This window comes from Sinocyclocheilus rhinocerous, unplaced genomic scaffold, assembly GCF_001515625.1.
Source record: "Sinocyclocheilus rhinocerous isolate Xijiao unplaced genomic scaffold, SAMN03320098_v1.1 scaffold883, whole genome shotgun sequence".
Lineage (NCBI taxonomy): Eukaryota > Metazoa > Chordata > Actinopteri > Cypriniformes > Cyprinidae > Sinocyclocheilus > Sinocyclocheilus rhinocerous.
Genome location: NW_015627244.1, coordinates 544,627 through 570,967, shown reverse-complemented (window position 1 = coordinate 570,967; position 26,341 = coordinate 544,627). Strand labels below are relative to the sequence as shown.

Here is a 26,341-nt window from a genome sequence, read left to right as displayed (position 1 = left end):
TGGTTTTTAAAAAGCCTTTTTCCAAAAGGTACATCTGGAAAAAGGGGGGTCGTCTTATAATCAGGGTCGTCTTATGTTCGGGCCAATACGGTAAATCTCCATCACGTGCTTTCAGATGGAGCGGCATTTAATACACAGAGCCGTAGATCACTGCTATATCGCGTTCATAATCGCAGATGAGTCGCATTCGATTATGTCAGTGTAAGTGTTTTTATTAATGCCATTAATGTTTTTGTTAATACAGCGTATAGCACTAGTCAACTAAATGAATGTAACATGGCAAAGATGAATGCACTTTTGGAAGTTGAATGTAAGGGAAATGTCATTTTGGAATTTCTGTGGTTTAATGTGATGTTGTTCATGTATGTTCATGATTAAATTTTTTTTTATTGTTGTAATTAATTTATAGCATTAACAAGATGACCCGTTGAATTCATTTTGGGAGCGATGACTGATTGAATGTATTTTTAGTCCAGTGCCTGTATATAAGATTAGTATTGACCAAGTTCAGAGGCTGTCATGTGTGGATCAATATGAATATAACTTTAATATTGATTCAATGGATTTATTGCATTTTGGGAAAAAAATAATAACATTTTATAATAAATCTTTGAAAATCAAAATCTGGATTTGAATTTTTAATGTTATTATAACCTAAAGATGATGTGAAAGTTTGAAACAGAAAATAGTGGTTTTCATCTTGCCACTTTCTTGGTAAAGAAAACACATTTTTACGTTTTAGCATATATTCTTCATAGAGAAGACAATCCCATAATCCACTGGGATGAGCTCAATAAAATAAATTCAAGATGGCAGAGAGGCAAGAGAAATGTTAAACAATTGATATTTTTGTATATTCAAATATTACAACTGTAATTCAATACTGAAAATAAAAGAATAAATTACAATATTCAGTCTTTTATTATTTAAATTTTACTAATGTATGTGTGCCATCTATATTTATCCTTGTTAGGTAGTTGATACATAATGTGTCCAAATATTTCAATATCAGGATTTTAGAGTAAAACTTGTATTCAATCTTACTAGAAAGTCATTTGTTCTCAATAATATTTTCATTTAGCTTTATTATGTTTTTAATAAAATTTTTAGCTGTATTAGTTCATTTCAAATGGTCCTCTGATGTGACAAATGAATTTTTAAATGTACTGTAGAAATATTTAATGTAGTCTTTTAAATAATAAAAGTAATTAAAGCTGCATGTATAACAATTATGAAATAATTAGCAAGTTCTGTTTAAAATAGTTTTATATGGAGTACAGCATATCATACTGTAGGTCAACAGCTCTATCAGAGTATTGCATCACTCCTTTCATGCCGCCTGTATTAAAATCCTGAGTTAAGTCTCCCACACACTACATGTGAGGAATGCTTGCTTTGTACCGGGCACAGAGGTACCTACATAGGCAGCAAGTCAACTCAATAAGTTTTGGAACAGAGCAAATCAACTTCTCTCAAACATATGCATTGTGCTGTGTTAGAAAGAAAGAATTTTAAAAAGGTGGGAATAAAGCCAAATGAGAACTGCATTTTGTGTATTGCAGAAATGTGAAGTCTTTGAGATGAAGCCCCAGGAGTGCACTTACCGCTCTTTCTCAAAGACCTCTGTCAGGGCCTAACAGTGCTGTATTTGGAAAAAAATATGCTGGGAGCACTTTTGCTATTTTATCATTTAGCTGACACTTTTATCCAAAGAGTACACTTATTACAGGCACCATCCACCTGGAGAAGCCTGGGGTTAAGCGTCTTGCCCAAAGGTGCAATTATGATAATTCATGAATTGCTCCTTGTGGGATTGAAACCTACAACCTTCTATTTATCAGCCTACAATAGATCTGCAACATTCTGGCTACTTAGTTTACCTACTACAGGGCTCGCAAAATGTCAAAATCCCTGGTAGCCCTTCGGGCAGGTGCTCTTCAGATTTTGGTAGCCCGGAAATTAATTTAACTAGCCCAAATAAAAAAGACGATACAGGTTTTCACAAAAACAAAAATCTTATACAACAGCATTTCAGCCTTTAGACCATTTTTTATAAAAAGGGATAAATCAAGCATATAAATCATTATGTCTTAATTGTTTAGATTTTTAGAAGGCACATTAACTTCTTTCTCATTTACAACTCTTATGTGTTTGCTGCGTAAAAACATGAGTTGACATTTGCATTGATCTGACCATAAACAGCAAGAAAGGCTTATTGGAAATGCAAATTCATTCTCTGCCACGAGGTGGCGCTTGGTTTCCCCGGTAACGGCTGTACACAAAACAGCTCTGTGCCTTATTGCTGATTGGCTACAAGTTTGTTTTGCTATTCGGCCCAAATCAGTTTTCTAAAGTGTTTTTGAAAAATCACTTACCCTGCCTTTAAGTGTATGGATCTACTTTTGAATTTTTCATCCAAAATTTGCCAAATTCTGTGACATACCTCATTATACATCTGGCCTAATTGTTTATGGGATTCTGCGATTCATAGGGCACTAGATGTGTTGTACAAACCCTACAGAATGGAAACATTTGATTTTCTTAATTTTGTCGAGGCATAATAGCCTGCATGTTGTTTAATGCTGATGAGAGAATTAGGGGATACAGCTTGTTTTCTCTTAGTCCGCTGAGATTGAAGGTGAAAATCAGGTACAGGAGGAAGATAAGGCAGCTATTGTCTTGTGGATAAGATTACTTTAAACTGCACTCTTGAAGTAGATATCTTAGAGGTGAACTAGATTAAATTCACTGCTCTATGGTGATACAGCATCTCTGTTAAGCGCTATTAACACACTCATGGTATCTAAATAGTGTCGTAATGTTTTTGTGCAGTGCAGCGTGGGCTTTGTTTTTGTGACGAGGATCTGTGCCTGTGTGGAAGGTTGATGGATGACGTGGTCGTTTGTCAGCTAAAGTGCTTTCGATAGCATCCGTCATCATGGTGCATGCGAAGCATTTTACGAGCTGTGTTTACAGCCGTGCAGTAAAGGGGAGCACACTCTCACAGCCAGTGCGGTGCAGGGAATGCAGCCATGAGCTCAGCCATAATGATCACGAGCTGTCAATGCATATGGCCCCAGATCCAGCCAGTGTGTGTGAATGCAGTCCATCTCATGTCTGGTGCATTCTGTTGTCCATTTGTTTGCTTTTTTGGGAAATGAGGAGCAGGCGAGCAGAGTGATAGTTCACCCAAAAATGAAAATGATGTCGTCATTTCTTCATCCTCATGTCGTTCCAGACTTTCATTCATCTTTGAAACACAAATTAAGATAATTTTAATGAAACCTGAGAGGTTTCGGTCCCTCCATTGAAAGTCCAGGTAACCAAAAAAGCAAATGCACAAGAGGGAACTACTTGAAGTTTAATCCAGCCGTATCTGACTCTTGTCTTTCCGTCCCCAACTGTAAGACCTCTTGAAATTATAATTAAGACATTTCTTATACCATTTAACGTATTTAAAACTTTTTATGGCCTTAAGTTTGATACAACTCACTTTAGGAGTTTTTAAGGACCCGTGGGAGATCTGTATTTAAGATAGCCCGTCGGGCAGAGTGGTGATACATTTTGGTAGCCCGACTGGAAAACATAATAGCCCCGGGACGTCGGGCTAGCGATTTTGCGAGCCCTGTACTAAGTTTCTGGTTTAAACAATTTACCAATCAGTGGAGAGCTTTGCACAATATTTTATTACTTTTTGTGACATGCCATGTATGTGTAGAGTCCTATTAAATCTGTTTTATTTTTTTCCAGAAATTCTGTTTTTTTCCAAATTCAATTTTTTGTTTAATTTTTTTTACTCCTTTTTAATATTTATATAAAATGTTGGCAATAAAAAAGCATGTTTAATTAATTGAAATCATGAAACGTTCATGAACAGGAAACATGAAACAATTTAACAACAATTTATTAAAAGTTTAACAAAAATGAATTTTTAGGGCTCTATGAAATATGTTTTTTTTTTTCTCATTCCAATGAAACCTGAGAGGTTTCGGTCCCTCCATTGAAAGTCCAGGTAACCAAAACTTAGAAGATCCAAAAAGGTAATAAAGGCATCATAAAATGAATCCAAATGTTTTGAGTGGTTTAATCCAAGTCTTGTGAAGAGATATGCTCTGTGTATGTGTGACGATCATTGTTTATATGTGAATAAACCCATAAATGAAAACTGTTAGTCATATAAAGTGATTATATCTCTTCACAAGTTAATCTGTTTGATTCATATGGGTTGTTGTTTTTTTACGCCACCTTTATGGCCCTTTAGGATCTTTGTTTACCTGGATTATCAGTAGATATACAGAAACTTCTCAGGTTTCATTAGAAATATTTTAATTTGTGTTTTGATGAAAACAAAGGTCTTATGGATTTGTAATGACATGAGAGTGAGTAAATGATGATTTTTTTCCATTTTTATAAAATGGAAAAAATACACAATTTGTAGCTACTACTACCACACAAAATCATTTACATGACTACATTGTCAGCTCATCAATGTTAATCATAATCGGGTTAGTTCACCAGGAATTCCACTGTTAATCATGATTATTTAAAGCTGAAATAATGCAAAAGCATGTTTAATTAATTGAAATCATGAAACGTTCATGAACAGGAAACATGAAACAATTTAACAACAATTTATTAAAAGTTTAACAAAAATGAATTTTTAGGGCTCTATTAAATATGTTTTTTTTTTTCTCATTCCATTTTTACATTTTTTTTTTTTTCAAATTGTGTGTTTTCCTTTTAAATTTTTCTGGATTCCATTTTAATGTTTTAATTAAATTTTAATAATTAAAAGGCATGTCTAATCAACTAAATTAATTAAAAAACAGCTTAATAATATATTGTTGTGATTATTCCTTAAAATAAAGTTTTAAATATTATAGTTTTAGTATTGGTATTATATTGAGATATACATTCTACTGTATAGCAGTAATATATTTCTGTAACAATTTCTTCAAGTTAAACCAAACTTTTTTGACGGGTTGTTGTGAAAGCTTTGAGTTTCTGTGTGAATATGAAGATGATAGTTTTTTCTCAAATTAATGTGTAAAATGCTCATGAAGTGAACATGTAGTGAGACTGCAGTTGTCGCCATTGATTCACACAGAGACACACAAAACATGCAGACTTCATATTAAAACTATTTGTTGCAGTTCAATATTCGTGGACAATAGTCCATATCGCATTGTTAGTTCACCAGGAATTCCACTGTTAATCATGATTATTTAAAGCTGAAATAATGCGCACTGACAGTTTCAACAGAAGCATACACCATTAATTAACAATATCATAGCTCACAGTAGGTCTGTCTGTTAGGACCGTGAATGTAAACATGCTCAAGGCTATATACTTTGGACTGGGTTTAAAGAAATGCATAGAAGATGCATTGTTTTGTTTTAAAGGAATAGTTTGCCCAAAAATAAAATGAGAATTGTCATTATTTACACAACCACATGTCATTCCATGCTGTATGACTTTCTTCTGTAGAACACAAAATGTGGTTTATTTATTTATTCATTTAATTTTTATATATTTTTTATGAATATCTTCATCTTCCCCATAAGACCCATAAAGTGCAGGTTTTTTTGTTATAAAAAAAATTAAAATTACCTTGTGCTGTATGAATCTGGTAATTGTGTAAGTATAAATTTTATGCTGTACATCATGAGCTTGTAATCACTTCATTGTAAATAAACTGAACTGAACATCTCTTAAACATCTCTGAATGTTTCTGAAAATAAAGTGTTCGCAGCATATTTAAAAAACCAGTCAGGGACACTAGAGATTTATGTACATTTATATAGAGAGCCGTTATAGTAATGTACTCTGTAGTATTTTAGAATCGCCCGGGGGTCTGTAAGCAACAGCGAAGCACAAGTCCTTTCTTTTGTGGATGATATATCGTTGAGTGTTTTTGGCTCTCTTTGATGAATTCAGGGCTGCGTGTGCACTTCCCACGTCTCCTACTGTACAATGCAACCTGTGGAAGTGGCAGTAAATTGCTGCTTTTGCACAACATTAGCACAGTGGGTTCCCAAATGACAAGCCCAGGCTATGATTACTCCAGGTTAATTTGAAGTGACTCAAAAACAGTAATATGCTGTTGTGGAATGTGCATTTTTCTTTCCGATTTTCGTGCATTCCAACCCCCCCAACCTCCCATCTCCCACCAACCTTTCACATAACACACACACACACACACACACACACACACTCTCATACTGTCCCTTGTCTGTCAAAACTGGAGGATTGCCAGCATGTTTGTTCAGGCCAAACACGTACACACACCCCAGTAATCAATATTTCTCTTTCCCTCTATTCCTCCATATTTCATCCCTCTTTCTTATTCTCCACTCCCTCCATTTTCCCTCCTCCCCATCTCTGTCCTCATCTTAGTCATTAGGACTATATTTACCTCTTCCAGCCAAACAGAATTCCAACATCTGCCCGTCTCTCTCTTTCTCTCTCTCTGTCTCCATCCCTCCCATATTCTGCTCATTGCTTCGTCGTCTTTGGCCTCTTAATTCGTTCTCGCATTCATCTGAAGGACTCGTCAGGGTCAACAGACCAACAGGCTTAGAGACGGATAAATAGAACAGAGGGAGAAAAAGAATGCAACAAAAAGAGAACAAACCTAGAAAGCGGTGACAGAATTGGGAGAGAGGGAATATGTCAGAGAGCCTGGTGATTCCAAGCAATTGCATTAGCACCTGAAGTCATGAAACAGAGAAGAGCAGACAGAAGGAGGCTGCCACAAAAGTAAATTGAAAATGATTTGCTTGTATTGTGTGTGTGTGTGTGTGTGTGTGTGTAACTGAGATGGAAAGGAGCGTAAGACATGCTGTACTTTCTTACATCAGCTGCACTAACCTCTAACTCTCCAAATCATTTTATTGGTGCGTGTGTTCAGTTATGTTGGTATGTGAGTGTGGTTATGAAGAATTTGTGTGGGTGTTTATATTTTTAATCTTTGTTATTATTCATTCACCTTACAATAAGCACATCCATTCCTTGACTCTGTTTTTATTAGTGCGCTCACACACATCTTAGAAGCTATATTAGTGAGGGCCTTTTGTATACGCTGTGGTTTCGTGCTAAAATAATTATATTTGGGTCAATGACATGACTTTGTTGTGTAGATCTTAAAATGTGTTCATTACAAAATAATTCATACATACAATGAATTGAATACAAGTCCTTTGTGACGAACTTTTATTTTCTAAAGATAATTTTGATAGATTTTTAAATTAAAAAAAAATGTCAGGGTGATACAAGAGTCCTGATATCATAATGAAGAAAAAATGAAATATTAAATATTGAATTTCATTAAAGAATATATAAAATACTGGAAAAAGTATTTTGGCATAATCTTTTATTATTATTTCTCACAAAGAAGCTGCTTACTAAATTTGAAAACATTTGCAGTGCGACAAACACACAAGAAACACGCAAGAACCATTTTTTAAACCATTTTTTGAGTTGCTGATTTCATATGAATGTGTACGATTTTTATTATTTTTTTTAAATGTAAGACTTCTTGAAACAAAATTTGAAGTTTCACCTCTATTCTCACCCCTAAATCTAACCCTCATTGGTATGTAAGCTGATTGCACAACACATGTGAATAGTATCTTACAAAATTCTTATGAAATTTGCCACCAGTTCACCAAAAGGAATTGCAGAGTGTCATGGATGACTAGAGCTGTCAAAAAAAAAATTGAATTTCGAATATTCGTCGAATTAAAAAAAAATCCACAATTTTAGGTCTGCGTCAGCCGTCAGGCAGCCTATCAGTGGCGCAACGAAATGTGGCGACGACGATGTAAGTGTTGTAAATTGATGATGTAAATTGCTTTTGTTAGCCTATCCAGTTGAACCCACTAGATGCAGCGCTGCTACGTTGTTCATTCAATATATTACGGAAAACGAGAGCATCAGTGTGGAGAAGATGTTGTTTATGTCAAAACTGAAACCAAGCCATTCACACAGAATGCATATTTATCAAATTTTCTAGAGGAACGTCTATCAGCGTTGCACTCGCGTCTGGCACAAGACCTACTGGCATAATGTAACATATACAGTCATTATTTGCAGCGTATTACTTTCAAAGACCCATTTTGATGGCGGCTCCCGCAACATCAGAGTCTACATCCGGATTTTAAACTTTTATCAATACTTTCATTATTATTTAATGTTTACAACACATAAATTTAGCCTGCTGTGTAGACTGTTTGTGAAGCTGTTTCAAACATAAAGATGTTTCACTGTAGACATCGTCCGATGCCAATTTTGTAGACATCGCCCAACCCTAATTTCTAAGAACTTGTGTTTAAAGTCTATTCATAATACAGATTATTTTTCCTTTTCTTTATCAAGGGCACTCTTTTTTTTTTTTACTCATTTAATATGCAAAAAAGCCCTCATACAAACCATTATTACATTTAATGTAAAACATGAATTGGCTTATTTGTGAGCCTTTCAAATATTGAAGACCACTTTTGATGTCCTCACAAGATGGTTTCAGACCTTCACAAGAACAGATAAACCTGTACACACTAGGGATGCAGCGATTAAGCGGTTTCGCGATTAACCGCGCTTTAAAACGTCACGGTTAATTAATCGTAAAGGTTCCGCTAAACCGAGTGTTTCTGTTACACGGAACGGAACTGTTGCAGCTTGCGCAAAACGAAAAAAGTTACACTAGCGGTGCACCAGCTTAAAATGACGTGCTTATCAGAGGCACGGAGGCTACTACATGCATTAGATTAGATGAACTGACAGAGGGACCAAACAGCGAAGCTTTATTTCCACCAGAGAAATGCCTGTTGATAGTGTGGGACCATTTTGGCTACACCACGAATGACCAGGGTGTCATTTAAATATTGCTGTAAAAAAAATGCTGCTAAAGAGCGAATACATAAGGGATAATGCACGGCTTGCTGTACATTGAACGATTTTATTGCAATAAAATATTTTTATCTTTGGCGGCACCTGCCGCGAAGCGCCGTGCCCGTGGAAGCGGCAGGATTTTGGGTGCACGAGCACCGCTTGCGCTCCGCCTCCGCGCCGCCAGCGAAACCGCCCGCGTTTTGCCGCTTTCCGCATGTCTCCCATTGAGAATGAAGTAGACACTCCGTGTGAAAGGGCCTTTAGCCTACCTGCGTCTGTGCGTCTCTCCAGTAGGCTATTTAATCTATTTTATTAATAAAAGTCACGGGGCAGCATTCTCAAGAAGTTTGTGTCCTCCTGAATGTTTGTACACGTGCGCAGCGCGATCTCACAAACCAAAATAATAGACATGATTTTCTCAGGCCACATGTAAAATCATATGAATTATTATAAAGATTATTAAAATTAATACGTATGGATGACAGTTGATTACAATATTTCAGTTTATTTCCATCATTCGTAACAGTTTCCCCTGTGGGACAAATAAAGTTAATATTAGTCGCATATTAATAATAGGCTACTTCATTAACTTTGTTATTTATTATCCCTGTTGTAGTATTATTTATAAGTAAAAACCAACAATATTTTTTTTTCACCATGTTTCCAAATTCTCTACCCCAGGTCCAAAAGAAATGTAAAGAATGTACAGGCTGCCGCTGCCGCTCACAAAAATATAAAATATTTTTATCTTTGGCGGCACCTGCCGCGAAGCGCCATGACCGTGGAAGCGGCAGGATTTTGGGTGCACGAGCACCGCTTGCGCTCCGCCTCCGCGCCGCCAGCGAAACCGCCCGCGTTTTGCCGCTTTCCGCATGTCTCCCATTGAGAATGAACTAGACACTCGCGACTGTTTGTCTTTTGTTTATTATTATTTTGTGCTGTATTGTTGGTTACTGTGTTATTTCTGTTTCAAAAGCCAGCAATAAATATATCTAAAATATCTAAAGAGTGTTCATGTGATTTTATACATTAGTAATGTTGGGAAATGAATAAATGCATAATAATCGTCATAATCGTAAAACTGTGATTATTCCTCAGACAATAGTCGTACCAACAAAATCTATAATCGTTGCATCCCTAGTACACACAAGCACACATGTAGTTTCTTTCTATCCCTCTGTCAATTATCCTCCTGTGTTGCTCCATTTCACCCTGTGGCCTGAATAAAGCCCATTTTATTTTCTTGCCTCTTTTGTCAGGTCTCTTACTTTCTTGCCATCTCTCTTGTTCTACTTTGCTTTCTTTTTCTCATTCTAGTGCCTACTCTCTCTTTATATATCTCAATTTTTTTAAGCGCATGCAATATATTGCTCTTTTGATTTTGTTTTAATCAGAGTTTACCCTCTTGCTTTTTCTTCCTGGTTTCACTCAGGCTTTCTTCGTACCCTCTCGTTTGGCCTCCTCGGTTTTTGCCATGGTCACAGTACCCACACTCTCTCTGCTATTGGCCCTGGTAGAATGGGCGGGTCAGACTAGCTCCTCTCCTCATCTCTTGCTCCGGCCCCGAGAGCGTGAACGGGACCCGGTGGCATCAATGCACTTCAACATCGCAGTGATCCACGCGGGCTCAACGGTTCAACAAGGGGAAGCAGGGGCTGCAGCAGCTGCGGGTAGGGTGCCATACCCGGGCTTCGGACGTGTGCACAGCAGCTTCGGTGAGAGCGTCGTCACCCAGTGGGGATCCGCAAATGTAATCTGGCTCCAGGTCAGTCCGATAGAGGTCATGCAAATTAAATTGAATTGATTGCGTACAGGGTCGAAACAGTTGTGATTTTAAATTTAGTGTAGCCTGGATACCTGAACGCTTTGTAGATTGTGAACTGAAGTGCGAATACAAAAGTAGGGTGAAAATACGGGCACTTAAGCATGAGTATTCATTCATAACTACAGAAGTTAATGTGGTGTGAATGTGAACACAAATGTGAAGTGAATGTGAATTACCTACAGGTGAATGACAGCAGCCCCAGGACGCTGCTCTCTCAGCTGTGTGACTTGCTGGCAGCCAGACCCCTTCAGGGACTCGTGTATGAAGATGAGAGACCCCTCCCGCTGGCCTCTGGCCCCCTGGCCCCCATGCTGGAGTTCGTTTCAGCCCAGACCGGCCTCCCCATTGTTGCTGTGGGAGGGGGAGCGGGTCTGGGCAGGGTACCACAGGTATGATTGTTTAGGGAATTTAGGTGAAAAATTAAATCCCATAATTTTATGCAATTGAGAGCTTTGCGAAGTTTCCCATTAAGATCTCACTTATGTTCAAGTTGGTCATGCAAATTTTCTGCATTGACCAACTGAAACCAGCTTCATACATTGCTACACTATTGACAATGGACTGCGAAATTTCACTGAAAATTTGCTAATGTTTTTTTTTTTTTAAGATTTATTTTTGGCATTTTGCCTTTATTAGGATAGGACAGTATTTTAGACAGAAAGCGAGGTGGGATGGGATCGGGAAAGGTCAGCGAGCCGAGCTTGAACTCGAGACGCCCGTAGAGCAATGGGGCTATGTGTTGGCACGCTGCCCACGAGGCTATTACCATACTTTAGAGTTTGATTTCACTCACTTACTGTAACTACATTCAAATTGGAAATCAACTAGTAATTATTCACAATGATTCCATAATCTAAGTTCAATTAATTTGGCTTAACCTCTGAGCACTTTTCATTGATCTACCTTTAGAAATCTCCCAATACAGTCTGGTGCCAACTAACAGAATGATTTTAAATACAGAACCAAAGTCTACAGACAGAAACTTGTCCTGTTTGAAGCATTTCCTGTAACCCTGAGAGGTTTAAGCTAGTGTCAGCAGTTTGACTCAGCTAAGTCAAATTCCTCTTAAAAGTGATTGTACCCAGCCAGTACGATTGATTTTGATTCTGAAGTATAGCTGTCTTGAAATGAATAGTGTTTTTTTCCCTTATTAACTGTACTGTCTATGCCATTTAATAGGACAATAAAACTAGGCCACTGAGGATTTCTTAGTCCTGTCTGAAGACGCACTTTAGCGGCACTGAATTATTTGACAGTGTTGTTGTTTCTGAAAAGGAAAAAAAAACAATGTTGTATGAGTGTCTTTGGACTTTGGAAATTCCTCACAAACATCTCTCTCTGCAAGCTCTTGGTGTTAATGAGCTCTAACACTTGCTAGATAGTGTTTGGCTTGCTGCAGTGCTATAAGGGCATTGTTTGTTAATGGTACCGCCTGAGGAGGACCGTTAAACGGACAGAGATAGGACTGCCGTCGTCTCTATCGGGGCCTGATCGAGGCGCACCGATAACCATAGGAAGGGATGGCATTACTAACATCCATTTGGATAAATAGCAAGGGCAAGGGTCATGCATTACCACTGCAGGCCATATGGTCTGCTCTTTTTTTTCCCTCTTGTGTTCACTGAAGTGCTTCGGTCTGGGTTTTGCAATTTCAGTTGCTAGTCTCGACATTTATAACATGCTTTCCCTAGCACAATATGAAAACTACAAAGGTAAAAAGACATTTTCATTCACAAATGTTTTGTTTTTTATTATTATTTACTCTGGAGACACGATATTGAATCCTTTTGATGTTGTCGCATTGAATCCTACACGCTCTCGGACCCACGCGTACACTCAACGCCATCGCAAATTAAATTTAAAGCTGTACGATGTACTCCGGTGACGATTAGAGACACTGAAGCACCTCCCTCATGTTCCTACAGCGCCTGCATATCTCAGAAACTCTTTATAAGAAATTGAATTCCTATGATGCTTTATGGAGGCAATAAATAGTCTTCAATCACAGGAAACGTAGTTATTTTTTCCCCTTAATTGGACTGCAGAAGACAAGCTCTGTCTGCTGTTATGATTAGTGAATGTCACATTAGAAACAGTTCAGAAGAAATGTAGTTCCCATGATGCCTTATGCGAGGAATTAATCAGCTGTCTTTAGTCTTGGGAAATGTAGTCGTTTACCTTCTTAATTACTCTGCAGGAGACCGGCTCAATCTTCCTGCAGTTCAGCTCTTCCACCGCACTCCAGTTGGAGGTGATCTTTGAGGTGCTGGAGGAGTATGATTGGACGGCCTTCTCGGTGGTGTCCACACGTCACCATGGCTACCAGGACTTCCTGTCAGTAGTGGAAGGTTTGACCGACGGGTCATTCATTGGCTGGGAGAAGAAGAGCGTAGTGATGTTGAATTTAACCGATGATCCGGGAGGAGCACGCACACGGCGGCTGCTGAAAGAAAACGAAGCACAGGTAGAGAGGGAAGGTCATCCCGTTTCTGTCTCGCTTATTCGCTCATTTAATCATTCATTTACTGACATCACTTCCTGTCCTTAACCATTTGTTTGACTTTTTCTTTCGGCTGTCGTCTCCACCATCTTTCTCTGACCTCTCGCTGTCCTTTCTCCGTTCTCCTCTCATTCTCATTCCCTTTCCCATCTCTACCTATATTTGTGTAATGCGTGTGTGTGTGTGTGTGTGTGTGTTTATGTGTGTCGCAGGTTGTCCTCTGTCTCCTCCAGACTGTTATTGTTCTGTGTATGTGTGTGTTAGAGGGTGTTATTGTGCCTTGTGGGTCCCAGTACACTGATGTCAGTGTTAATATAACAGCCCAATGCCATATGCATTAGATTCAGTCTGCTCAATTACACACACTCACATACACACAAACCCAAATAAATATTGCACACATACATAAAGTATGCATTTATATACACACAGAAAGTTAGCTGCATAGTAGAACATACAGTATAGAGTGCAAATGCATTCTTAGATTACACTGGGCGGTATGACAGTGGTAGAAATATGTCAGTCGGTAGAGATGCTATAACGTTTATAGTACTGCAGTGTATCTGCTGTGCGATGTAAAAAAAAATCCAACACTAAGCAAAAAGTTACAGTCTACTCTTCACACTGTGTTGCAGAGTTGTTTTCAGTGTAGACAACTTTGTTGATTGTAATGGGAGCGAGTTAGTTTCTGATTGTGTGTTGTACTGATGCCAGACAGGTTTGTGGTCTTCTAAAGATATTGATATAAATTTACTGTAAAAATAATATGAATGCACAATATTGGGTTACCATTTGCGTTATCGGTTAAAATTGACTTTTTAAATATTTAAAATGTATTGTTATCATATTGTGGTAATATTATCAATATTGGATATATATTGGCCTATTTTGGATATTTTATTGTGTATGCTAATTTCTAATTTTATATTTATATTATCTTTATTATCGGAAGAACACTACAAGTTAACATAACAATATAATAATTTTTATTTATTTATTCATTTATGTGATACTTATTTTATTAAAATAAAATAATTTAATATTAAAAACGATTAAATTAAAATGTTTTTTAATTATTTTAATTTAAAATGGTTGTTGTCAGTCTCCTGTTTTCACACTTTTATAATGCACACTTTAAGTTAATATTTAAAAACACAATAATAATTAATCTTAATCATTTTATTAAATAGTAGTGTTTTTTATTTGAGTTTTTAATGTTTTATTTATTATTATATTATTTATTATTATATATTAGGAAAAAGAATGTAGGTAAAATAATTTTATTATCAGCTACTGTATTTATTGGTTATCAGATATAACATAAAATACTTATTGGCATAATACATTATCAGTTAGAATATTAATATTGGTGCATCCCTAAAAATAACTGCATTTGGTACAAGAGGTCAGTAATGCACAGTGTAGTACCCACAAGCCCTTCAGCTGTGTATATATATATTCACAATGCATCATGGCCTTATTGCTAAACATTATCAAGTGGCATTCTTCTGCTGAAAGATATAGTCCCTGACAGTATTACTATGTAGCAAAATATATGCTATGGGAGCTGCGCAGTGATGTGATAAAATGATGTTTTCCACTTATTTTGTGAATTTTAGCACGACTGGGACACGGTGTTGACCAATTAAAAAGCCAGGACCAGTTTAATCATACCATGATTTTCAATGTACAGCCCACCCCTACTGTATACACAGACAGAATATACTGTATACTCTACATAAACACAGACACACAGAACAAGAACAAGAGCATAATTTCATAATTTAATCTGTCCTGTTCAGGGCTGGTGAGTTTAGATACTAGTTGGATTTTCTATCTATTTATTCTATCATTCTTTTGTTCTATTCCCAGTTCTCTAGCTCTCTTCTCCTGTTCTCTCTCTCTTTTACAGTCTATCTCTCTTGGGTTTTTCTCTCTCATGCATTGTAAAGGTGAAATCTTTAGTCCCTCTCTAAGTTTCTGCTTTTTTACCGTTCTTTCCTTCCTTCCTTTCTCTCTCTCTCTCCCTCCCAGATGTGCTAGTTTCCTTTCTTCCCGTTTTCTCTCCTTCTCTTTCCATCCATCCAGTATCCGTCTTTCTTCATTAAGGCATGTCCCAGCACCATTACTTCAAAGCTGTTCCTCTCCTTAAAATCATTTCTGTCTGTTACTGTTTGCCTGGAATAAATCCTAATACATTAGGGCTGTAACTAATAACTGTTTTTATAATCAATTCAATTCTGGTTAGCTCTTTGATTGATTAATCAGATATCTTAACCAATATTGTTCTTCTAACAATATGCACATTGAAGTATGCCATATTCTATGCTATACAAATTCTATGAAAAAGCTAGTTAAATAATGTAAAGTGAACACGTCTTACATTCTAAATGCAGCAGAATAAATAGCATTGACATACAGTAGACAGTAGAATGTGTGAACACGCATATTCTGCCCTCTGAACACGGTACATACTGTAGTACATCAATCTACAGTAATCAGTTTATTAGTTCCTGTAATGAAGCCTTAATTTTTCAGTAATCCCTTTAATGTTAGTTTTCATATATCATTAATTACAGTGCATATAGGATTTCAAGTTTCAATCCAAATTCACTGATCCAAGTTCTTGCACTCCCTTTCTGTTGTGCTCCATTTAATTGACATGAATGTTCTATGAAATATCTGAAATGTAATAACAAGAGCGACAGTTTAATTGCTCTTTTAATATTGGGACTGTTAGGCTCTGTTTTGTAAAATGGAAATACTCTCATTATAAGAAATTAACAGTAAAATGTCATTACATTACAGTTTCATTACAGTTTTTCAGTTACTGAAGGACTTATTTTCACGATCAGTTATTAGTGATTTTATAAATAAATATATAAACCCAATACCTCTCCTGTCCACTCTTCCATTTCCTCTTCTCATTCCGCTCATGGTCTCTTCCTCCCTTTTGACCTCTGTGTTCTATTTTGCACTCTCTTTTGTTTCCTCTCTTGCTCCTGCTCTCTGGTTTTCATCTTGGTCCCCTCTGTCCTCTTTGCCCCCACTCCCACTCTAGGTGCGGTTGTTGTACTGCTCTCAGGAGGAAGCAGAACAGGTGTTCCATGCTGCTTGGGCAGCTGGTCAGGCCAGCGCCTCTCACATATGGTTCGCGGTGGGTCCGGCTTTGTCCGAGCTGGGCCTGACCGGACTACCCAGTCGGCTGTTTGCGGTCAGACCACAGGGCTGGAGGGACGAGCCCCGCAGACGTATCGCCCGTGGGGTGTCCATTCTTACTCATGGAGCTGTCGCGTTGCGTAAGGACTACGGAGCCACTGGAGGGCCGCACTTTGTCACTAACTGTCAGACGGATGGCAACGGAACACAGAGGATCCGCGGTAGAATGAAGTAAGAAACAGTTCTTTCTACCGATACAAGATGTGACTTGTATGTTTTGCACAACATAGAGATACAACATGTCTCACACTGAGCAGCACAACACTTTCGCCTATATTATAGTGACCATGAACATTCGCAAAGCATTTAAAGGTCCCATATTACGTATTACGTCGATTCTGGCACCCAACATCACAACAAGATATTTTAAGCTCCTTATGTAGCCGAATCTGCGCTGGCTTGAATGGGCCGCCTCCAGTTTCCCCTTTGTTTTGCTGACCCTAGTTATCTGTGGTTGGCCTGGCCGTGCGTCACTCAGAAAACAACAGGCCAATCAGAAGAGAGTTCCATGAATATTAATTAGACAGGACAAAATCGACCTGTTCTCAGCAGAGCTCCTGAGAAAGGAGCTGTAAAAATATATTGAGATGGTTTTTGGTACTTATACCGCAAATATATATTCTTAAGGACATCAAAACCTAAAATAAAACTCCAGAAAGGTATAAAATATGGGACCTTTAACTAATGTAACTTGCTGTATTAAGTGAAATGGAATATTTAGTGACATGATGTAGGGTGGGATTTGATTTTATCAAATGAGATTTCAATGGGCAGAGAAAGAAGGCTGTAGCATAGTTGGTTAATTTAATTTTTTCAATAAATAAAAATATTTTAAAAGTTTGAGTACAGTAAAAGTTATATTTAGTGCTGTCAAACGATTAATCGCGATAAATCACATCCAAAATAAATGTTTTTGTTTACATAATATATGTGTGTGTACTGTGTATATTTATTATGAAAAACAAAAACAAAAAATATTATATCAAAGAAATAGTACTGATCTTTAAAAAGATTCTGTTCACCAAAGAATCCTGGAAAAAAAAGTATCAGAGTTTCCACAAAAATGTTAAGCAAATCACCTGTTTTCAATATTGATAATAATAAAAAATCTTGAGCAGCAAATCAGCATATTAGAAGAGTCATGTGACACTGAAGACTGCTGAAAATTCAGCTTTGCCATTACAGGAATAAATTACTGTTTAAAATATAATAAAATAGAAAATGGCTGTTTTAAATTGTAATAATATATTTTGAATATTACTGTTTTTACTGAATATTTTATTTTGATCAAATAAATGCTTCCTTCTTTAAAAAACAAATATTATTGTACAATATTATAAAATGTAATTATATTACAGAATATATTATTAATATTTTGATGAAGATTATAAAAACCAACATTTTTACCAACCACTATATAACCAGTGACATTTATTTAAGAAGTTCATTTTAACTTCATGTTAACCATGGAGTAGGTTAGTAGCTGCCATACAAGGAATGGATTTAGATATTCTCATAGGAGCGAATTAAATAATTAACTAAATAATTAAATCATCTTTGTCCATGGTATCGCAACGTAAAAAGCTGCATCTTATTCACTAACCACTCACAAACTGGTTTTTAACAGGTGCAATCAGAGTATTTAAATTAAGTAATTAGCATTAATTTCCACACAAACACGCCTCCTTTATGAGACTCATTGTACTGTATATGGCACTTTATTCACAATAAAATGAAAGCAGGTGACAAATTAATCTGAAATGGATGTTTGTGTGCACTTTCTAGCGATCATGACGGTAGTAAATCAGCTGATTATTATCAAATGATAGAGAAGAGTGTTATAACCGAGCATTTATCCAGATTCACGTGTAGTAAAGTGCATTTTTAAGAGATTATTTAGGTGTCTGGATGTCTATGGTAGGACTATGCTGTACAAGTTTTGTGAATGTGCATTTGTGAAATTGCCTGCCTAATTCATTTAGTGAATCAAGTGCTAAACCAGCACATGCAAATAAATGCTGCTTTCAGCATAGTTTAAAAGTGTTATTATACTGATCTTGAATATCTTTAAAAAGCCCTCTATTTATGTTCACCCTGAGAACTGTGTTTAAAGCTCATCTCATTTGGCATTAACCTTCAACTTTTCTGCTTTGTTGCATTTATAGTAAGTCTATTTATCTGTAATGACACACTCTAATGAGAGTGAAAGTGCTGCACCTTTGGGGCATGAATGTCCTTTACTTCCCCACCACAGGGACTGCAGGGGGGAGGCGTTCAACATGTCCCTGTATTTAAGAAGACAACATGGGTGGGAGGGGATAAACAATAGCAGCATGCTTGACGCTGTGTCTGCCCTGAAAGCATGCAATGCAGCAAAACTAGGAGAGGCCCATTATAATCAACAAGCATGTGCCAGTTTCATTTATTATAATTGGAAGATTATCCACCTTATTTTTAACACAAGAGCAAGCCAAGCCATTTTTAACTTCCGTTATCAGCTGCTTCTAGTTATGTTCAGTAATTTAGTCCATTATGCTGCTCGGTGTTGTTAACTGGTTTTGTTATCATATTATTTTAGTGTAATCATAAACAATGCTAATATTGCAAAATATATATATTTTTATTTATTCCACTTTGTTATCATTAGTTATACACCTGTGGAGGCTAATCAATTGGAAATCTCACAGATTCACAGGAAATATCGTACTTCTGCATTGAAAAATAAATTCCTGAGAGGCTTTTTGACGAAATCCTTATAATTTAGTTAGTATTTTGTCATTAAATGTTGGTTAATTTGTTGAATTTCATAAAAATGGCATCTGACTTTAGTAGAAGAAAGAACGTGCAAAATTTGATAAAATTTTCAAACAGTTTATATCCCTGAAGTTATTGACTATGATGAGATTCTTTGAACAATCAGCATTATTTTTGTCTCATATTTTCATCAGCAGTATGTTTTGATTCAAATCACCGCATTTTCGTTTCATCTTCATTATCGTTGGAAAATGCTAAAAACAAATCTTAATTAATGAACAGTTTCATCAATAATTCTGATGAGAAAAGCACTGGCTGCCAGTGATGAAACTAGAATTTCTGAACAACAGCCTGAACTTAAAAAAAATGTGATAACCACCTTTAACAGCATATTTTACACATTGTAGGGAGAAATTACATGGTCTCACTGAGCGGAAACTCTCAACGTAACACCATCAGTGTGACTCACACTCATTACACGTCAGAAGAGGATTGATGGGGAAAAGAGATTCACCTGTTTAGTGCTGCTGATGTAATTACGGTTTGCTAAATAGGCTTCTACATAATGGTTTTGCATGTATTTATCAAAGAGATCTTTGTAGGAACTTTGTGAGGAATATTCACAAAAGCCTCATAAGAACTGAGCGGAGGAAACGTTGCTCCTTCAAACTTGTTCACCCAGTCAAATTTTTAAATGTGCACTCTTCATTTTGCCAAAAGCATATTGGATTTAAGATAAAAAGATTAATTTGAAGCAGTCACAAAGAATGTCACATTTAGGCACCGTTCTGGGTATTTTACTGGTTTAGATTAAGTGCTCGAAATAGAGTGACTGCCTCCTTTGATTCCATTGCTGAAGGAAATAAAATGGTTACCTTCACCACAGTCTCGCAATCTGACCTAATTAGGATGTTTGTGAAGTGCTCCGTGCGAGATTTCCTCTTTGACGTGTCCTCTGAGTCTTTTATACTAATTCTTTCTGGGTCTCTTCCATCTCAACAGACTGTTTCTGCTGTGTTCTCTCTGCTCTGCAGGTATTTCAGTAACATCACGCTCGGTGGGCGGGACTATTCATTCAATAACGAGGGCTACCTGGCCAATCCCTTTCTGGATGTCATCTCCTACACGCCTGGGAGTGGCTGGGAAGACGTAAGAACTAATCAGAATTCTATTTCTGTTCGTTCTTGTGTAACCGCTGTTATGGATTGGTAATGTCCAGGATGAAAAGCAGCATTGCAGTAGCCATGCTGAGCACTGCAGTAGCAATGCGCTGGAATGGATTTTGAAAGAAGATCACATATCATTCGAGGTGTCTGTTTATGACACGGACGGCTTTTTGTGCGCTGTTAATTACGCATATGAACGATCGCAGTGCATATTGGGATTTAAAGGTAATGACAGCTCATTGCTTTAATAAAATGTGCGATTTACTTCATCATGACTATCATAATGATGTACTTGCTGTCTAAGAGCTGCAAGTCTAATGTTCCAGTTTGTAGCGGTAAGACATATAGATTGAAAGCAGTTTTAAAATGATATACAACTTGACACTACACTAATTTCGAAAACCATTTCCCATGACAGTCCACAGCAGAAAAACCCATTACAATTAACTCTGAACAATGCATCACATTGTGCAGCAGAGAGAGCGTTTTGGTGTTGACGGTGCACTTCTGCCGTTCCGCACAGAACCGTTAAAGCCTCAATGATATAAACATATAATTAGGGTTTCAAGAGGACATACATAATGTACAATTAGCTCATGTTTACATTTGGCCCTGTTATCTATGCATACCCATGATACCCACAGTATGTTATTAAGATTAGCAAGGCTTTCCTACATTTTATTATTAATATGTGAAGAACAATAACCGGAAAATAATTAATTGTGAAATATCTTTAGAGAGCCGATTTGATTTCCTCTTTTCCCTCTCCCCCTTCCTTCGCTAGTTATGTTTGTGTTAAGTATGTCTGAGCGGAGAAGGAATAAATAAATAAATGAATAAAAACTCTTAAATTTATTGGCTTCTCTTATATCAGCGTATTGTAGGTGCCACATGGGACATTGTGGCTCTACATTTCTCCCGCAGAGCGCTGCTGCCGTGAGACAAAATAACTGATCCCAAACCCAGCTGAGTAAATATAGCCGGGGAGAAAGTAATATACATGAAGGTGCCACTCAAACTAGTGCCTTAACACAGAATTATTAATATTTAGATGCCACAAAGACAAGCGTAGAGACTGAAAATTGTAATCCCTGGCAGCGCTTGTGTTCTCCACCTCTACAATCTGTTAACAGAGAAAATGACAGCGGATTATGTACTTGGGAGAAATTCTAATTCCTTCGGGCAAAATTCACTGACATTGAGCCATAAGAGCAAAAAAGTTTCGATATAGAGTGAGGGATATTTTCTGCTGATCCCCATAGCTTGTCACAGTCTATATTTATGCGCATTATATACTGTACACAACATAGCTTAAAATCAATGCTTTTTCATGCATTGGACCAATGATTGCAGTTCGAGCGGCAGCATGTTCTGTCGAGCGACAGGCTCACGTTAACTGGCTCCGGTAGGAGAGTGAGAGGATGCACAGGGATTGTGTTGCCCTGGGCGTCTTGAAAGGTCGAGTGTTGATCGTTTGTTCTGTCGATGTTCTTGTGTAGGCTTTGTTTATGTGTCAGCGAATGAGTTCCTCCTCGCTGTCTGTTCTACATTTAGTCCATTCTGAATCAGGCCAGTCTTTCATTTCCTTAAAATCTTTCTTTTCTACAGTATGAAAGGGATCGTTCAACCAAAAATAGAATTCTGTCATCATTTACTCTCATGTCGTTCCAAACCCAAATGATTTTCTTTCTTCAGTTGATCATAAAAAGAGATGCTAGAGAGTACGTTAATGATGCTCTTTTCTATGGAATGAAAGTGAATGGTGACTACTGGGGCTGTCAAGCTGCAAAAATAAAAGCACCATAGAAGTGTCATAATAGAGGTCCATATAACTTGTGCTATATTTTAAGTCTTCATAAATCTTATGATAGCTCAACCCGTTTTCATGAGAAAATGTAACTATGCGATTCCAATTTTGTATGCATTCGTGATTTATGGTGTGATCTGTATGAAAATAGATCATTTAAAAAAAAAAAAGATTGTAAGATTCATAGATTGTACAAAAAGGTATTAACGAGATGATAAATTCATACTACTTGGCCACTGATTCGCCAAAATATAAAATAGTTACAAATTCCTATGAGATTGTGTTGGATTGCTTTGTGTGAGGGACAGACCGAAATATAAGTGTACTGAAAATCTTCCCACTCTGCCATATATCTCCATTTCTTTGATTTTATATTATAATTTGGTATTACAATTAGTTATTAGACATACTGTAAGAGCACCACTCACTATTGATCGGTTTAAAATCTGGAGTGACAAGTCTTCTTGCGCCACATTTGAATAAACATATATGAGAGTTGTGGCAAAAGAGAATATTATTGAAAAAAAAAACTGCTAAATCTTGTTCTGTTCCAGACACAAAGGTATTGTATGCCTGTGGTTCTCAACCATGGAGCTGGGACCCACTGGGGGCCTCAGCACAATTCCAAGGGGGTCGTAAGATGGGCAAAAATAATTTAAAATAAGACAAAATATGTTTTGAAGAAAGGTAAAAAGACGTAGACTGACATATTTCTTATTATAATTTGTAACCTCTACGACTGTCATAATTAAATAAGAATCAGGGTTCTCACAGTATTGGAAAACCTGGATATATGAGGGAATGAAGTGTCATGGAAATTATTACAAATTTAAAAAGTCGTAGAAATTTCTACAATAAATATACATTTTTCTAGTTAGCTAAATCTTTAAAATATTTTATATATTAAAAATGGCTGAGAAATTGCTATTTGTATATAATAAATAAAAAATCATGTAATAACGTACTGAAATGACAAAATGTTATTATTATTTAAAATTATTTTATTCATTTATTTATTTTAAAAATATTACTACGCCTAGTTTCTGTAAATAAAAAGTTTGAAAACTACAGGTTTGAAATGACATGAGTAAATCTTGAGAGAAGTATTATTTTTCTACTCCTTTAAAACTGTTTATTTTTTATTTTTTGGTAATGTAATTACCATAATTGGCACACTATAAAAGACAGTGTTTTGAAATCTGTGCACGGAATAACTCCTAAAAACCCATCAAAGGGAGCAACAGTCTGTTAAGGGTTGCATGGTGCTGGTTCTGGCTTTGGCGCCTGCGTCTCATTTGCAGATATGTTCTGGAGAAAAGTGCTGTTAGAGACATCTGGATGCTTTTGTACTTCAGAGTCACGGAGTCTTTGTCATTCACATAAAATATTTAATGGGGCGCCATAATGTACATTTAAAAGGCTTCCACGCTGACTATAGGAGGTTTTCAGTTTCCATTTGTTTTAGGAGGGCGCTCTATTAAAACACGACTCTCGCCGTCTTTGTCTTCGCTCCGTTTTGTCTCTGGTCCTCGTAAATGCGTTCTGTCTAACACGGAGTAGACAATGGACGTGGATGACTCAACTTCCAGAAGCCCGTTGTGCACAAGGCACTTCATGTGACGCCTTCCACATGCGGCATTTATAGCATTTTAACAAACTAACTGCTACAGCGCTTTTGATCCCATTTGTCCGCGCTGTTCTCATAAATCGATACATATCAGGGGGGGAGACGTTTAAGAAATGAAATGCCAAGCACATTTCTCCAAACCCTCTTTGTACCTGTCAGGATGTGTCCATGTGTGTTTATGCCGTGTAAATCTGCTAGTGGATTTGTAAGGATCGCGCTGGGGTAAAAGCGGCTCGTTTTATCCTCCTCTCACAGGGACGGGGGTGTCATGGCAGCATGTTTATGTTTCACCCTGTGAAAGTATTATCTGTTCCCGGGGGAGACAGTGTTTGATCAGGCCCTGCTCTACCTCTGCCTGCGTGAGGCTCTGACCCCTCAGCTTGGGCCCAGATCTCTGCTACTCCGGCTCTTTGTTATGCACCGCAGGATCTCTGGTTCTCCACACATGCTCCGACACTCCTATTTCGGTGGTTTTGTCGGCCCACATTCCGACGTCGAAAAGAGTTAAGACATCTGGCTGCCACTGACATGGATCGGACAGAGAACTCATTTTGGAGCATTTTGGAGGTATTAGAGAAGAGAGAGGGAGAAGAGAAACCCAACAGCACGTTCAAACACATTAAAGAGTATTATAAGGACATGACACTAAACACTGTGCATCATTAGCATTTCTATCCCACAAGCAGCTGCAAAAAGCCACTCGGATCCTACACAGTCCTACCTTGTCTGGCTGTGCTACTTTGTGACACGCCATGCATATTTTATTAAGCTGTTCAGACATCCTTAATACAAGACGGTGTCACCTGTTGAGATGTGTGGCTGGATCTCTTTCCGTGGCAGATTCTGGCCTGACGCTGTCTGTCAGATGCAGACACGAGCCAGAAAACTCAACATTTCCTTCCTGTTCCCTTCCCTCCCATCAGTGCCGCTCAGAGAAAATTGATCTTGGGTTAACAGACTTTGAAGGCCTGTTCACACCAAGAACGATTACTATAAAGATAACAACAGGTACCTGTATATTAGCGTCCACACCAATGCATAATAAAGGTGCAGTTACATTCTGCAAATTTTTGCGGGCATTTCAATAGGAATCCATGTGATTGGGGATTTTGCATAAGGGCGAAAGATTTCCACACTGGTTCAAGTTGGTCAAGCGGATTTGCCACATAAATCAACAGAAGGCTGCTTGTTTTGAAAGTTACTTCTTTGTCAGATGTGCTTCATACAGTACATCACTACACGAGAGGAGAGGCAATGGATAATGTGAAAAAATAGTTCACCCAAAAAAGAAAAGGCTGTCATTAATTACTCACCCTCATGTTGTTACAAACCTGTAAGACCTTCATTCATCTTTGGAACACAAATTAGTATATTTTTGATGAAATCCAAGAGCTTTCTGACCCTGCATAGACAGTAATGGAACCGACATGTTTAAGGTCCAGAAAGGTAGTAAGCACATCGTTAAAATAGGCCATGTGACATCAGTGGTTCATAGGTAATTTTTATGACGCTACGAAAATACTTTTTGTGCACAAAGAAAACAAAAATAACTTTATTTCTCTTCTGTATCAGTCTCTGCGGCGCATTCATGAGGGCACCTTGATGCATGTGTGATGCTGCTGATGCAGAAGCCGGCATTCTGACGTAGAACCCAGATGCGCTGCACATTATTTACAAGCAGAGGAATGCACACACATGCGGCGTGGTACTGTTGTGAACACGCATTGAATGACATGGAAGAGAAGAAATTATTGAATAAAGTCGTTATTTTGGGGGAAAGGTGTTCTCCTAGCTTCATAAAATTACGATTGAACCACTAATGTCACATGGATTATTTTAACAATGTCCTTACTACCTTTCTGGGCCTTAAATGTGTCAGTTGTGTTGCTGTGTATGCAGGGTCAGAAATCTCTCGGATTTCTTCCAAAATATTCAGAAGATAAACGAAGGTCTTACAGGTTTGGAACTGTTAGGTCCACACGATTAGCCCAACGGAGGTATCCAATGGTGGATGAAGGTTTCCTGCGTGTTTGGTCATTTCAGCGTGCAAAGTTATTAAATTTAGATAAAATTCAAATCTCCATTTTATTATCTAATCTGACTCCATTTTATTATGACCTCGCATTTGAGTTAGAATGTCAATTATTATTGATCATTTATAGGATAATTTATCTAGACATCTGATTATTCTTAATATATTTATCTATTTATTCTTTAATATTATTGTACTCGTTCATTCGTTTGCTCATGTTCGGCCGTTAGCGTATCTTAAGGTCACATTCTCGTCAGTCTTGGTTATTAGACAGAGGTAATTGGCTAATATTTTAGACGGCCGCTCCTATGCTTGCTCATTCTAAAAGTACTTTTAATTAGCCCCCATAGATTTGTACACATTTGAATAAAGCAACATTATTTCTAGTCAGAGGTCATGTCCACTACTATGGATATAAGCCGACCAACATTACTTTCCCTGATAGTAGCTTTGGTATGGTCATGCCATGGTTTCCCCATGTACACTAGAATAATATTACAATAAACAGAGGTTAGGCTCACC

At 37.3% G+C, this 26,341-nt stretch overlaps 1 protein-coding gene across 1 annotated transcript in view; it reads left to right on the top strand.

Annotated features, from left to right (window-relative positions):
* The window catches only part of LOC107724902 (glutamate receptor ionotropic, NMDA 2D-like), a 122,066-nt gene that overhangs the window by 29,191 nt on the left and 66,534 nt on the right, over nucleotides 1-26,341 (top strand). Inside the window, exons 2-6 of the mRNA XM_016534005.1 lie at nucleotides 10,322-10,654; nucleotides 10,897-11,103; nucleotides 12,912-13,178; nucleotides 16,276-16,604; nucleotides 20,222-20,336. Of these exons, the coding sequence (XP_016389491.1) occupies nucleotides 10,364-10,654; nucleotides 10,897-11,103; nucleotides 12,912-13,178; nucleotides 16,276-16,604; nucleotides 20,222-20,336 (1,209 nt within the window). The 5' untranslated portion in view covers nucleotides 10,322-10,363. The remainder of the gene's footprint in view (nucleotides 1-10,321; nucleotides 10,655-10,896; nucleotides 11,104-12,911; nucleotides 13,179-16,275; nucleotides 16,605-20,221; nucleotides 20,337-26,341) is intronic.